The sequence below is a fragment of the Choloepus didactylus genome, chromosome 13 (assembly GCF_015220235.1).
Source record: "Choloepus didactylus isolate mChoDid1 chromosome 13, mChoDid1.pri, whole genome shotgun sequence".
Classification (NCBI taxonomy): Eukaryota; Metazoa; Chordata; class Mammalia; order Pilosa; family Megalonychidae; genus Choloepus; species Choloepus didactylus.
Genome location: NC_051319.1, coordinates 14,732,666 through 14,748,735, shown reverse-complemented (window position 1 = coordinate 14,748,735; position 16,070 = coordinate 14,732,666). Strand labels below are relative to the sequence as shown.

Here is a 16,070-nt window from a genome sequence, read left to right as displayed (position 1 = left end):
TCGTTCCAAAGCTTAGTTACACTGGAATGATTGACTTCTCTGAAGATACTTGAAGTCACTGTCGGGGATCCCTCTGCTCTGTGTTTCCCAGGGACGCTGACATCAGTGGAGGAGTAACGAGAGATTAATTGTGGGGGGTTGTTAGAAGTGGAGAGGTCTTGGAGAAAGCTTGCTTGGGGGAGGATGTGAAAGTAAAGACACGCTGGGAGAGGAGCGGAGTCATAAAAAAAGAAAAGTATTCGTGAGGAGTTTGGAAAGCTGATCTGGCGGGTTAAATGGCGTTTCGGGAGAAATCTGAAAGTTATTGGTTTACAGCAGCAGTCAAGCGAATAGGTGTCCGGCCTCGGGGAATCTCCTTATGGTATAAAAATGGATACAATGGGTATCTCTCTCCGAAAAAAAATCTTCCAGGGTCCCAAATAAAGTCATCTGCAAGTCCGCAGCCTCGCTTCCCAGCGGCCGCGACTCCAAACTCTCAGCTACTGCTAAAAGCCGGTGTGGGGAAATCCCGGCAGGCCCTGGTGTGGCGGGTGGTGGGCTCCGGCCTGAATACTGGGCATGCGCAGTGGGGTGGACCGCTGGGTCGGCTTATAAGTCTTGACGAGTCCGGAAGCGACTGCGCGTGCCGCTCTGCACAAGCACTAGTGTTGTTCCGCGTCCTCGGGACCGGAGACTTTCAGAGAGAACCCCGGGCAGGACCAACTAGATACCCACCAGCACCGAGGCAATGTCCAGCAACAGCTTCGCTTACAATGAGCAGTCTGGAGGAGGGGAGGCGACGGAGCTTGGTCAGGAGGCGACCTCAGCCATTTCCCCCTCGGGCGCCTTTGGCCTCTTTAGCAGCGACTTGAAGAAGTGAGAATGGTTTGGGGTGCCGGGACGGATGAGGGGCAGGGGACCCCGGAGGAGCGAGCACCGGGCACGGGCTCCCGGGAGAAGGGTGGGGTCGCCCTGAGATCTAGCTGGAGCTGGACAGTAACGTTTCCCGCGAGTAGGTGAGAGGGTGGGATTGGGTCTGTTGGCGGTGGTGTGAGTTGGTGAGTTTAAGGTGAGTGTGTGAAGGTCTCTAGTAGTTTTTAAACTTTACCGGAATAAAGAACCCCTTTGGAGAGCTTAAGTCCCACCCCCAAAGACACTGATTGAGTTGATCTGGGCTGGGGCATAGGTATCTGAATTTTGAACGAACACTTCTAGTCACTTTGATGTTCGCGGGACCAAACGTTGAGAAATTCTCTTATTAGGATAAACGGAGTTTTTTGGGAGTTGTGAGGAGAGAAGGGAAGCGAGGGTGTGAGTTTTGTTTATGGGAACCTATTCCGTGACCCTGGAGTGTAGGGGGAAGGAGGTGATTTTAGGGGCTTTATGGGTGGAAAAACTGGTTTATATATAAGCATTAATGTTCTTGGTCAGTATCCTTTATAGACAAAAATCCCAACTTCAAAAAAGTTAATGAAAATATGAGTAGAAAGTATTTAAAGAGAACGTTACTGTAAACAAATCCTAAATTTTTACAAATTAACAACCTGAGTTTTAAGAACATTAAACAATGTACACTTGGCTTTGTAAAGAGTTGGTAAAAATATTTTAAGTACCACTGAGAAATGGAAATAAAACATCCCCAATTATTTTTATTGTAGGGGGGATTTAAAAGGAATAGACTTAGAGAATCCTGGTAACTTTGTTCATATTTTATTGTAATCTTTTTTTACATGTTTCTTATTTTTTTATTTTTTCAGTACTAAACAATATGGTCACGTAATAGCCTGTCAACGAGATTCCTGGTGAATTAAGATAAAGTAGTTGTGCTAGTAGCTTTGCAGGTGTCAAAAGGGGTTAATTAAAATGTAAACTTTACTACCAAGATTGGGTAGTATAGAAAGTGTTTAGTAGTTGAAATTGGGACTAAAATTGACTGTATTAAACTCACGAATATCTTATAGGCCGCATGTGGAATAGTCTTACTTTGTTTTCCCTTGATCCCAGGGTAGGAATGTTTAAAAGTAAAATAGCTGATTTCTTTTCATGTTCCATGTTCCATTTTGTGCATTTAGATTGTTGATTGTTCTAACAAGGAGCTTGTTGCAGTTCTACAGCTTCACCTGTCGAATTAACCTGCAAATTTGCATCAGCTTATTTTGCATATAATTGCTTATACTTAATTTAGTTGTGTATTTTGTGTCCATCTAAGATGTTTTTCATTTTAGAGCTTCTGATTTTCTGTTTTGTCGATTTGAGCCTATTTGTAAAATATTTGTCTTTGATTCTGTGACCAGTGTTACTGAGGTGGCCTAGCAGGTTGGATTTAAAATGAAAGTATATAACATTATTGAGTGCTTGCTAGATGCTAGGTATTTGTGCACACCACTTTGCAGTTATGTTATTCAGTCCTCCTAACATTCCTATGACACAGATACTTCTCTGATCTCCCTTTACAGGTGAGGAAATCAAAGCATACTTCTAGAATTCGAACCCAGGCATTCTAATCTCAGCCCGTTCTCAAGCATCTGGATGTGCTACTTAATTACTTCATGAAATTTATGTTGCTTTAATTATTAGAGAATGCGTACAACTCATAAGTTTAAAACTTTGAATAGTAGCTGTAGACAGTGTATGACCTTGAAGCTTCCAGGAATTAGAAACATTTTGGCCAATGAACTGCAATCTAAAGGGTTGCACAGGAACAAGGAGGCCCCTATTTTGGGAAGTGGTCACTTAATCTCTCCTGAGCCTAGGTTCTCTCGTTTATAAAATGGTGATATTACTTTGGTCCTTTTTTTTTTTTTTTTCCACTCCTGAGGTTTGCTATGATGATAATCAGATGGCAAATATGTTTAAAAAACTTAAAGATTACCCTATTCCCATGCTGTGATTTTTCATGTATTACTTTGCAATAGTTTCAAGTATACGGAAAAGTTGCAAAAATAGTACAATTTCTGTATACCTTTTATACAGAGATTCTCCACTTTTTAAATATTTTGCCACATTTACTTTATCATTTTTGCTACACACACACACACACACATTCATAATATGTTTTTTGAACCATTTGAAAAGGTTATATATATCATTATGCTCCTTTACCCCTTAATACCCTAGTGTGTATTTTTTAAGGACAGAGTTATCCTCTTACACAACCACAGTACAGTTGTATTCAGAAATTTTAACATTGGCACAATCTGTAGTCCATAATCCAATTTTCCTAATAATATTGTTATTATTGTTATTATTATTTACCATTTTAATGCCTGTGGTTGTCATATCTCTTTAATCTGGAGTAGTTTCTTTGCCTTTCTTTGCTTTTCATAGCCTTAACTCTTTTGAAAAATACAAGCCAGTTATAGTGGATTAATCAATTGGGTTTGCTGGTGATTCCTCATGATTAGATCCAGGTTATGTATCCCTGGCCAGAACACTACTGTAAGTAATGTGTCCTTCTCATGCTATTACATCTGGAGGTATAGGATACCCATCTTCTTGATGTTAATTTTTCTAGTCATGGGGTTGTCCAGATTCTCTACTGTATCGCCACTATTTTTCCTTTTTCAAATAATCTATCTCTGGGAAGACCCTTAGAGAGACCATGCAGATATCTTCCTCCTCATCATATTTACCACTCCCGATATTTAGTAACCATGGGTTTATCTCCTGAATCAATCTTTATGACTATGGCTGCAAAATGATGTTCTAATTCTGCCACTCCTTGCACTCTTCTGCTTTTTAGCCTATTGTAGAGCTCTGTCTTCTGTTCCTGATCTGTGATCCTTCACTAACCATCTCAGATATACGTAGTCACTTCCTAGTCATATTATTATTATGCTTATTGTTTTCTGAGTTTAACCTCTTTGCTTACTCTATGTTCAACATATCAGTCTTATCTGTTAACTCTCCCCCTTTTAAACAAAATCAGAATTAGGGAATTTTTAGATTATTTTCTGAAAAAGATAATGTATCATTTATTTGTTAGTTAGTTACATGTATTGGATTATGGCTTCAAGATTTTTCATTTCTTCATTTAAAATGTAAGTCATTTTTTTTTTTTTTTGGTATTCCTTTCTTTATAGAATGGTCTAAATATTTATTGCTTTTTAGCTTTTTTCTAAGTTCCTTTATTTAAAAAAAGAACTTTTTAAAAAATCTTAATCAATTTGGGTATGTGTGTGTATAATTTAAAAAAATTAATTTTATATCTGGACAAAACATTTAATTAGGAATTAATTTCTAAAAAGAAATAGACAAGAATAATTTTTCTTAACAATAATAAAACTACTAAATTTCTAAATCTCTTTTCCTTTTGAGAACATCATGGTGTGTTAGAAAAGGCATTGAACCTACAGAGTTCAAGACCTGAATTTAACTTAATGTTTTCTACTTGTAGTAGTGTTTCCTTGTTCCAAGTCACTTGATCTCTTCACACTTTAGTTTCCTCCTGTCTAGAAAGCATATGTTAGTACCCTATTTTGTGAGGTTCTTATGAGATGATGTACTCTTACAGTGCTTTCTCTTTTTTTAATGCAACTTTATTGAGATGTATTCTCATACTATACAGTCATCCAAAGAGTACAATCAGTTCTTCATAGTATCATCATGTAGTTGTGCATTCATCACCACAATCAATTTTTTGAACATTTTCATTACTCCAAAAAATAAGAATAAGAATAAAAATAAAAGTAAAAAAGAACACCTGAAACATCTCCTACTCCCTCCCCCCCATTATTCATTTACGTCTTGTCCCCCTTTTTTCTACTCATTTATCCATACACTGGATAAAGTGAACGTAAGTCACAAGGTTTTCACAATCACACAGTCATACTACATAAGATATATACTTATATGATCGTCTCAAGAATCAAGAATACTGGATTACAGTTCAACAGTTCCAGATATTTCCTTCTAGCTATTCTAGTACACTAAAAACTAAAAAAGTCTGTCTATATAATGCATAACAATAACCTCCAGAATGACCTCTCAACTCCATTTGAGATCTTTCAGCCACTGAAACTTTATTTTGTTTCATTTCTCTTCCCCCTTTTGGTCAGGAAGGCTTTCTCAATCCCACGATGTCAGGTCCAGGCTCATCCCTGGGAGTCATGTCCACGTTGCTAGGGAGATTTATACTCCTGGGAATCATGTCCCACGTAGTGGGGAGGGCAGTGAGTTTACCTGCCGAGTGGGCTTAGAGAGGTACAGGCCACATCTGAGAAACAAAAGAGGTTATCGGGGTGATTTTTAGGCACAATTATAAGTAGGCTTAGCGTCTCCTTTTCAGTAACAAGCTTTATAAGGGCAAGCCCCAAGATCGAGGGCTTGGCCTACTACAAAGGTATTCCCCAGTGTTTGTGAAAATATCAGGAAATCCCCAGGTGGGTTTAATGTTTCCACATTTTCCCCGGGCCCTCAAGGGGGCTTTGCAAATACTTTTTATTTTCTGCCCAGATTACTCTGGGATGTTTTGGGGTTTCATGCTACCCTGTACAAACCAACCAGATCTCAAACCCCTATTCAAGGTTCCATGCAATTAAGGTGTTTGAATAAACTGACCATACAGTTAAATTATATAGCATGCTACAGAAAGTATAGATTTTGTACCAAATAAACAGCTCTTCCTTTGGTCTCACACAGAAGTTGAAGTTTTAAAACACAGTCAAACATCATCCTTATCCCTTTAGTCTGGTTTACCTTAGTTCTAATCAAGTTCATTTTGTTCATATCTCTAATTGAAGTCTGATCTCTTTTTCAGCTTTTTTAACATTTGCTGTATGGGGTAATGCTGACATTCATAACTGCTGAATGCTGCCTCTGATTCTCAGGTGTCACACAGATACCCAAAGTTACAGGGACCAACCAGGTTATACACAAACAGCTTATAATCTCAGAATTTAGAGACAACCATTACAACTCATGAATAGATGGGACTGCTGTAAGAGCTTACAATCTAGGAGCCTTTACCATAAGCCTTCCCCAGATATCCTATGCTGTCAGGTTTAATTCTCAGAGTTTGCACATTATAGTTAGTCCATATGTGAGGCATTACAATGTTTGTCTTTTCTATTCTGGCTTATTTCGCTCAACAGACTCCTCAAGGTCCATTCACCTAGGTGCGTACCTCACAACTTCATTTCTTCTTGCCACTGCTCGGTATTCCATTGTATGTATACACCACAGTTCACCATTCCATTTATCAGTCGATGTACCCTTAGGCCACCTCCATCCATTGTGAATCGTGAATATGGCTGCCATAAACACCAGTGTGCAATGTCCACTCATGCCCGTGCTCTCAGTTCTTCCAAATATATACCCAGTAATAGGGTTGCAGGACCATATGGCAACTCCATGTTAGCTTTCTGTGGAACCACCACACTGCCTCTAGTGCACCATTCTACTTCCCTACCAACAGGGAATAGGTATATCTCTCTCTCCACATTTTCTCCAGCTCTTGTATCCCTCTGTTTACTTTTTTAATAGTTTTATTCACTCATCATAGAATCCACCGTAAGTGAACGATCAATGATTCCTAGTCTAATCACATAATTATACATTCACCACCACAATCTGTATGAGGACATTTCCATTTCTTCCCCAACAAAAGAGGAAAAGGAGACAAAGAAAAAAGAAGAATAAAAAGACAAAAGATAGAAGAAAAATAAAAATAAAATACAATGAAAAGGTCAGATGACATCACCACTCCAAGAATCCAGTATCACTCCCTTGTATCCCCTTCTTATAGACTTTTAGCTTTGGTATATTGCCTTTGTTACAATTAATGGAAGCATCTTTCAATGTTATCGTTAACTATAGACATTGGTTGCATTGGTTGTATTTTTACTCCTATACCATCCAATTTTCAACACCTTGCAATGTTGACATTCATTTGTTCTCCCTTATTTAAAAACATTCTTATATTTGTACATTTAATTATCATTGACCACTCTAGGTTTCACTAAGTTATACAATCCCAGTCTTTATCTTCTGTCTTTCCTTATGATGTCATACATGCCCCTAGCCTTCCTCTTTCAACTGTACTCACAGTCATCTTTGTTCAGAGTACTTACAATATTGTGCTGCCATCACACAGTATTGTGCTATCCATTTCTAATCTATACAGTCAATCCTGTTGAACCTTCTGTACTCCTTCAGCATCAAACGCCCGATCTCTAACCTCTTTCTGTCTCCAGATAACCTGTGTTCTCAACTGTCAAATTTCACTCATCTTTGTTAGTCCATATTAGTGAGACCATACAGTATCTGTCCTTTTGTTTCTGGCTAATTTCACGCAATGTAATGTTTACTGTCTACCATTTTGTCTTTTGGATTTTGTATGTCATATCTTCCTTTATTTTTACTATTTTCCCTCTCTTTCTTTTTATCCTTACTGATAGTCTTCATTTCTACACTCCTCTCCAAATCTCTCTCTCCTGTCATTTCCTATCTGCCTGTAGTGCTCCTGTTCTAGTTTGCTAATGCTGCCGGAATGCAGAACACCAGAGATGGATTAGCTTTTATAAAACGGGGTTTATTTGGTTACACAGTTACAGTCTTAAGGCCATAAAGTGTCCAAGGTAACATATCAGCAATTGGATACCTTCACTGGAGGATGGCCAATGGTGTCCGTAAAACCTCTGTTGGCTGGGAAGGCACATGGCTGGCGTTGCCCCAAAGTTCTGATTTCAGAATGGCTTTCTCCCAGGACGTTCCTCTCTAGGCTGCAGTTGCTCAAAAATGTCACTCTTTATCTGCACTTGGGGTATTTGTCCTCTCTTAGCTTCTCCGGAGCACGGGTCTGCTTTCAACGGCCATCTTCAAACTGTCTCCCATCTGCAGCTTCTGTGCTTTCTTCCAAGTGTCCCTCTTGGCTGTAGCAAGCTCGCTCTTTCTGTCTCATGTTATATAGTGCGCCAGTAATTTAATTCAGACTCACCCAGTGGGCGGACCAACAGTTCCATGGAAATTATCCGATCAGAGTCATCACCCACAGTTGGGTGGGGCGCATCTCCATAGAAACACTCAAAGAATTACAATCTAATTAACACTGATAGGTCTGCCCACACAAGATTACTCAAAGATAATGGCGTTTGGGGGGACGTAATACATTCAAACTGGCACAGCTCCCTTTAGTATTTCTTGTAGAGCAGGTATCTTGTTCATAAACTCTCTCAGAGTTTGTTTGTCTGAAAATAAACTCTCCCTCATTTTTGAAGGACAGTGTTGCTGGATATAGAATTCTTGGTTGGCAGTTTTTCTCTTTTAGTGTCTTAAATGTATCATGACAGTGCCTACTTGCCTCTATGGTTTTTGCAGAGAAATGAGTATATAGTCTTATCAAGCTTCCCTTGTATGTGATGGATCATTTTTCTCTTTCTGATTTCAGAATTTTCTCTTTGTTTTTGACATTGGACATTCGATCAGTGTCTTCGAGCAGGTCTATGGGGATCTATTCTGTTTGGGGTATGCCGGGCTTCTTGAATATGTAATTTTTTTTAAAATTCATTTTTATTGAGATACATTCACATACCATGCAGTCATAGAAAATGTACATTCAGTTGTTTACAGTACCATTATATAGTTGTGCATTCATCACCAAAATTAATTTTTGAACATTTTCATTACCACACACACAAAAGTAATAAGAATAAAAATTAAAGTGAAAAAGAACAATTAAAATAAAAAAGAACATTGGGTGCCTTTTTTTTTTTTTTTTTTTTTTTTGGCCTCCATTTTTCTTTTTCTACTCATCCATCCATACACTGGACAAAGGGGAGTGTAGTCCATATGGCTTTCCTAATTACATTGTCACTCCTCATAAGCTACATTTTTATACGATTGTCTTCAAGATTCATGGGTTCTGGGTTGTAGTTGGGTAGTTTCAGGTATTTACTGCTAGCTATTCCAATTCTTTAGAACCTAAAAGGGGTTGTCTATATTGTGCATAAGAGTGCCCATCAGAGTGACCCCCAGCTCCTTTTGGAATCTCTCTGCCACTGAAGCTTATTTCATTTCCTTTCACATCCCCCTTTTGGTCAAGAAGATGTTCTCCATCCCACAATGCCAAGTCTAGATTCCTCCCTGGGAGTCATATTCCAGGTTGCCAGGGAGATTCACTCCCCTGGGTGTCTGATCCCACGTAGAGGGGAGGGCAGTGATTTCACCTGCCAAGTTGTCTTAGCTAGAGAGAGAGGGCCACATCTGAACAACAGAGAGGCTTGAATCTGTAATTTTATGTCTTTCATAAGAGTTGGGAAAATTTCAGTGATTATTTCTTCTCTTATTCTTTTTGCCCCCTTTTCATTCTCTTCTCCTTCTGGGACAGCCATGGCACATATATTTATGTGCTTCATGTTGTCATTCAGTTCTTGGTTGGCAGTTTTTCTCTTTCAGTATCTTAAATATATCATACCATTGCCTTCTCACCTCCGTGGTTTCTACTGAGAAATCCACACATAGTCTTATCAAGCTTCCTTTTGTATGTGATGGATCACTTTTCTCTTGCTGCTTTCAGAAATCTCTTTTTGTCTTTGATATTTGATAATCTGATGGTTAAGTGTCTTGGGGTCAGTCTACTCGGATCTGTTCTGTTTGGGGTATGCTGCACTTCTTGGGTTTGTAATTTTATGTCTTTCAGAACAAATGGGAAATTTTCAGTAATTATTTCCTCCATTATTCTTTCTACCCCTTTTCCCTTCTCTTCTTCTGGTACACCCATGGCATGTATGTTCATGTGCTTCATATTGTCATTCAGTTCCCTGAGAACCTGCTCAGATTTTTCTGTTCGTTTCCCTATGTGTTCTTTTGTGTGTAGGATTTCAGATGTTCTGTCCTCCAGTTCATGAATCTTTTCTTCTGCCTCTTTCAATCTGCTGTTGTATGTCTCCATTGTGTTTTTCATCTCTTCTGTTGTGCCTTTCATTCCCATAAGTTCTGCCATTTGTTTTTTCAAGCTTTCAAGTTATTCCTTATGTTTGTCCAGTGACTTCTTTATATCCTTCATCTCTTTTGCTGTATTTTCCCTCAACTCATTGATTTGATTTTTGAATTGATTTAGGAGTTTTTTTGATTAATCATTAGTTGTTTCAGTTCCTGTATCTCATTTGAAGTGTAAGTTTGTTCCTTTGACTGGGCCATATCTTCATTTTTCCTAGTGTGATTTGTAATTTTTTGTTGTCTAGGCATCTGGTTTCCTTCATTACCCAGATTTTCCAAGACAAGTTGTGCCCAGGTCTCAGGAAGAGGCTGTTTTCAGTATCAGCTTTCTCAATGGGTGAGACCCAGCAGATTGCCAGACTTTCCTGTGAGGCCTCTAGACTCTGTGCTTTTCTTATCCTGCCCTGCAGGTGGCACTTGTCATCCCTCAGGTTCCCACTGGTGTAAAGAGGTGTGGTCCCTTTAATTCTCAGGATACCCTGTCTTGGCTAGGGGTCAGGGGTGTCAGAAGCCAAGCTTAAGTTGTTTCTGGTTACCACCGCCCTCCCCCCACCAGGCCCTGGGGTCTGAATTCTCTGAGGGAGGCAGCCACTTGAGCTGGGCTCATCCCTCTTTTCTTAGGGCAGATAAGCCCTTTAGGGAAATGTCTCCTACACTTAAGTTTTTCCTTTGACTCTCTATCTTAACTCCACCCTTGCCTGGGTCAAGGTTGACAATTGCAACTGCCTGAGGCTTTCTCCAATGAGCTACTTAGAATGGGCGAAAAAAATAGAGAAAAAAGCAGGAAGTCCCCTTTTCAGGGCCATTCCCCAGCCCTCCAGTTCACCAGGCAAGAATCGGAATTGGTACCTGGTTCTGTGTGCCCTTTTTCTTGGGGCAAAGCCCTTTTCCAGTATTCTGATCTCAGCATACTCCAAAAGCTTCTGTTTTTATTTATTTATGTATTTTTTTTTTCCATCAGCCCTGCCTCCTCTCTGCCAGGATAATCCTCCGGGTTCCTTTCCTACTTGCTCTGGGTTTATCTGTGATGGTAGCCTGTATTCAGTAGCCCAAATTTGTTAATTAAAACTGCAGCTGGAGCTTGGTTGAGCTGTATTCCCTTGCTCCCAGCAGGGGCTGCTTTTTTTTCCCACAGCGAAGTTTTACGACTCAGCCTGCTATGCCAGTGGGGGAGGGGCTCCAGCTCCGCAGTTTGCAGTGCTTTACTTACAGTTTTATATGTGATATCAGCCATTCCACGCATTCCTGACTGGTGTACAATGTTGTCTGGTCACAGATGTCCCCCCATCAGTTGTTCCAGACTATTTTCTAGTTATTCCTTGCTATTTACTAGTTGCTCTAGGGGACTAACTAAATTCCTTACCTCACTTTGCCATCTTGCCCTACCTTATAATGCTTTCTTAATAAGAAAATTAGCCATTATTATTTAGAAAAGTTGGTGAACACTTCAGTGAGGTGTTGACATTTTAGATCTTGAAGCCTGAGAAAGGTTTTTGCCAGGCAGAAGGAATAGTGTTTAGAAATCAGGAGGGTTGCACAGGAAAATGCATGTTCAGATGAGGTATAGATTTGGACAACAAAATACGGAATTGTGAATATAGTAGTTTTAGCATGGAAGGGGATGAAGTCACCCTAGGAGAAGTTTTCACATTAGAAGAGAATCAGGTTAGACCAAAATTAGACAAAACACCAATATTTAGGGAGTAAATGATGGAAGAATTCCTAAGAAAAGACACAGTACTCAGAAGGGTAGGAAACCATAGGAAGGGCAAAATAAGCAAAAAAGGAAGGTAACAGGAAGGTTGGAAGGTGGAAATGCTCAGCTATGTCAGTATTTGCGAGTGAGGGCAAATAGAATGAAGGGTGAAAAGAGGCATTGGGTTTAGCAATTAAAAGGTGACCTTAGCAACCAGTGGCTTAGCAATACAGTACCTCCTGAAACACATTGAAATGTAGTATTTTTAGTTCCTGTTGAAATTGTAGTGGACTTTGATTTGTTTAGATTCACAGAGCTGATTTAGACTTAAACAAAGTGCTGCTTGCTTTCGTCTAGTCGATAATACGATAATACTACATCAGTGGATATGCATTGCACAGATTATTTTTTTAACTTAAATTTTTATTTATTGTCAAGTTTACAGTATCATCCATGAAAATTACATCATATATGCCCCTTTGACCTTTACTATCAGAGATTCCAGTGGGAAGATTACATGTAGCTTAAAAAAGCTGTGTTTTTTGTGCAATTACAGCAACTCTGTAATTCCACCACTTTTTGTCTTTCAATAAGGCATATAGAAATGCAACTGAGATTGTGCCGGTTTGAATGTATTGTGTCCCCCAAATGCCATTATCTTTGTAGTCTTGTGGGGGCATACGTTTTGGTGCTGGTTAGATTTGCTTGGAATGTGCCCCACCCAGCTGTGGGAGATGATTCTGATGAGATGTTCTCATGGAGGCGTGGCCCCGCCCATTCAGGGTGGGCCTTGATCGGTGGAGCTATATAAATGAGCTGACTCAGAGAGAGGGAACTGAGTGAGTGCAGCTGGGAGTGATGTTTTGAAGAGAAGCAAGCTTGCTGGAAAGGAACGTCCTGGGAGAAAGCCTTTTTGAGGCCAGAGCTTTGGAGCAGACGCCAGCTGCCTTCCTAGCTGGCAGAGGTTTTCCGGATGCCATTGGCCATCCTCCGGTGAAGGTACCCGATTGCTGAGGTGTTACCTTGGACGTTTTGTGGCCTTAAGACTGTAACTGTGTAGTGAAATAAACCCCCGTTTTATAAAGTCCTATCCGTCTCTGGTGTTTTGCATTGACGGCTCTGCAGAATTTGGACTCGTGCGCTCCCGCAGTTGCGTGAGTCACTTTTACGATTTGATAATAAGAGACATCTCTCATTGATTCTGTTTCCAAGGAGAACCCTAACTAATACAGAGATTAACCTTTATATAGGGATTTTTTTTCCATTTAACTTTTCTTTATTTTATTATAATACTAAATTCTATGCCTACATGCTAAACAAACAGAACTTTGCGTTGAGCTTGAAAACCGCCATTGCCATGTCTAGAGAAAAGAGGAGACAGATTGTCGGTGGACAGACAGCACAGCAGGCAGATCCTGAAGCCTGTGGCTCGTGCTAAAAGGATAAAAGGCTTGATTGCAGCCCATGACCCTTGATTTGGAGCCAATGAAAAACAGAACTGCTTTGAAAGCTTTTCCTTATCTCTAACCTGAGGAGCAGCTATCTCTGACAGAAAGCCAGGCAACTGGAATTGCCGGCTCCCCGTGTAGGCCATGGATGCTACTTGCCAGAAAGTTTTTCTTTTTCCAACCTTCCTAGAGTAGAAAACTTGAGTTTTAATCCCTGCTTTGCCACTAACCAACCATGTGACCTTTGGCAAGTTACTTACCTCTCAATGCTGCTTCCTCATCGTAAAGTGAGTGCCATGGTGCAGTTTTGATCCTCTCTGGCTCCCAGATGCCACCACTTCTGTATCTGGGCCACTCCCTCACCTGGCAGGTGCCCAGCACCCGACTGGGGAGTCATCTAGCCAACTTCTTTCCTTAGACCAGTTTGGTACTGTTGCTCCACATTTCCCTTGATCTTTTAGATAATAATAGATATATTATTATCTGTCCTCCAAGGTCATTTCAGAAATCTCAAAAAAAAACATAACAAGAAAGTCGAGTGCTCAAGAGAAAAGTAGCTTATCTGTTCTACTGGCACTGGCTTCTCCACTAAGGGGAATGTCTTCTCTGACATTCATTCTGGTAGAAAATGGAAATTATTATTACTGTTTTTTTTTTGGAAGGCTTCCCATGTTACTATCAAATGCCCAGCTTTGGTGGGGGCGCAGACATCACCTTTCGTCTAACTTACAATCTGTCAAATCCCAACTCTTCTTAGATCAAAGCAACACTTTCACACAATCCTGGTGTTTGCGCTAAATGAGGCTATATGTATAAAAAACTGGTCTAGAGAGATTCAGTGACTGTGGTATATTTCAATTTCACACAAATTCATTGCAGTACACCTTTGCGGCTCCTTCCATCAAGAGGTGGGTTCACCTTCACCCTTGAATCTGGGTTGGCCGTGTGACTTGCTGTGGCCAGTGGACTTGGAAAGCACCTGTGCATTGCGGCTTGCTCTCTTGCTGCCCTAGGGAATGCTGTGACCACCACTGCCATGTGAATGAGCCTGGGCTGCCTCCTGGACACATGGCCAAGTTGTCCCCATTTCCCCAGCTGACAAGGAGCCAACTGCCAGACCTGTGAGTGAGGCCATCCTAGACCATCCAGTCCTGGCTGAGCTGCCATCTGATCACAGAGATAATATATAGGGATATTTCTGAATTTATTTTATTAGACATAAAGATGAATAAGTCCCAGATGTTAGTACTTTATTAACAGTAACGTTTGTAACATACCTCAAAATGTCACTGTGTCATAATACAAGATTCTAAACTTGTTTTTTTGTGATTGTTTCTATTTTTCAAAATTAGTAATTTAATCTTATTAAATTTTAATTAGGGTCTGCATAACATTTTTGTTCTTTTGCATTTAATACCTTTCTGTGGTTCCGGTTGTTTAAAGCTTGCTCTCCACTTTCTTTTTATCTATCCTAGTAATTTCTTGCTGACACATTTATCTCATTCATTCATTCTGTATTCTCAGGTTATGTAGTCACTCAGTAAATATTTGTTGACTATTTTGTAGAGAAGACTCTCTTTCACAGACTCTTTCAATATTAAATGGTATAACTTATGTGGAGGTGCTTGAGAAAGTACTTGGCTCATAATTTTGCTTAATAAATGTTTTCAGGTGCTTTACTCAATTCATTGATTCAGATTCTCCTGACGTTTATTATCTGTTTAGCCAGTGTAGTCAGAAAATAAAGTATCCCTATAAACCTTGTATTATTGCATCATCCTGAAGTTAATTGTGTATAGGTCTAGAACAACTCTTTTCTTCATTGCTGTGGTTAAGGTTAACTGTCTTGGAATTGTTAAATTGTCTAATAGTTTTCAACTTTTCATTGTGGTATACCTACTAAAAGGTATTTATTATATGCTTTTATTTAATATATAAATAATGATTTACTAAAGAAAAGAGAAATACTGCAATTTTGAAATGTCACACATTTTAGTTTGAGCTACAGAAAATGTTGGAGCTCTAAGTTGTTAGCATAATATGAAGAGGCATAGGTTCTTCATTGTGAATTCCTTTCTGTTGTGCTCAGGAGTTCAATGTTGCAGATATGGAATGTAGATTCCACTTATGATTTTTGTAGCATATTATGTGTACTTCTGACCCTCTTTAAATTCTGAAGATTTAAATTCTTTAAGTTCTGATAATTCCAGTTTTGGTGACTGATCTATTTTGTTTACTCTGCTTAGGTTAAAATTTATGGCCACTAGATCTAGTTCTAAGGATAACAATGTGTTTGCCATGCTATTTATTTAAGTTGGTTTCCACCCCCCCCCTTTTTTTAACAAAGGGCACATTTAATATTAGGCAATTTCAGTGCTTTAGTGATCTTTTTCAGCAAGTAATGCCAAAATTTGTTCCAAGATGGCTATCAAGAAAAAAAGTACACTGGTATCTGCAGTGCATTATCAGCTAGATGATCTAGCTGTTTTTGTCTTCACATAAATAAGATTGTTAGTTTTACAAAGGACCAACTACCTAAGTTAAGGATTGTCACTTCAGTGATGCAGTAGGGTTCCATTTATAGTGTAACTTATTTCTTGAAATATACTTCAAATCAAATAACGTTTTACCACATTGAATAAAAATTTGACGAAATTATGCCTGTCAGCTGAGTCTTGCGTTCCCCAACAGATTATAAAATGGTTCCATTTTATTTTCCTTAGCTTGCATTTCCTCTTGGAGGAGAATTATTTCTGAATTTCACATTTTCTGTTACTAAGTATTCAGCCAAGAAAAATATTCGTCCCTTGATATAGGATATGTTACTTTAAAATCACTGATCTGGTAAAATTCAATGAGAAAATCTGGAATACTTAAATTTCACAAGATGTGTGAGTATTATGTTATTGTTGAAAATATTTAAAGTTTATAGCAACATTAGTAGAGCTGAGTGAGTGAAACGACAAAAATAGATGGATGAAATGTTTTTTTTTTACTGCATGAAAAATTGT

General features: G+C 39.2%; 1 protein-coding gene across 3 annotated transcripts in view; it reads left to right on the top strand.

Annotated features, from left to right (window-relative positions):
• The first annotated feature begins 595 nt into the window (after positions 1 to 595).
• The window catches only part of AP3B1 (adaptor related protein complex 3 subunit beta 1), a 405,767-nt gene continuing 390,292 nt past the window's right edge, over positions 596 to 16,070 (top strand). Inside the window, exon 1 of one of the 3 annotated variants that reach the window (XM_037800789.1) lies at positions 596 to 855. In XM_037800789.1, the coding sequence (XP_037656717.1) occupies positions 728 to 855 (128 nt within the window). In that variant the 5' untranslated portion in view covers positions 596 to 727. The remainder of the gene's footprint in view (positions 856 to 16,070) is intronic. The other 2 variants (XM_037800786.1, XM_037800788.1) reach the window with 2 other exon arrangements.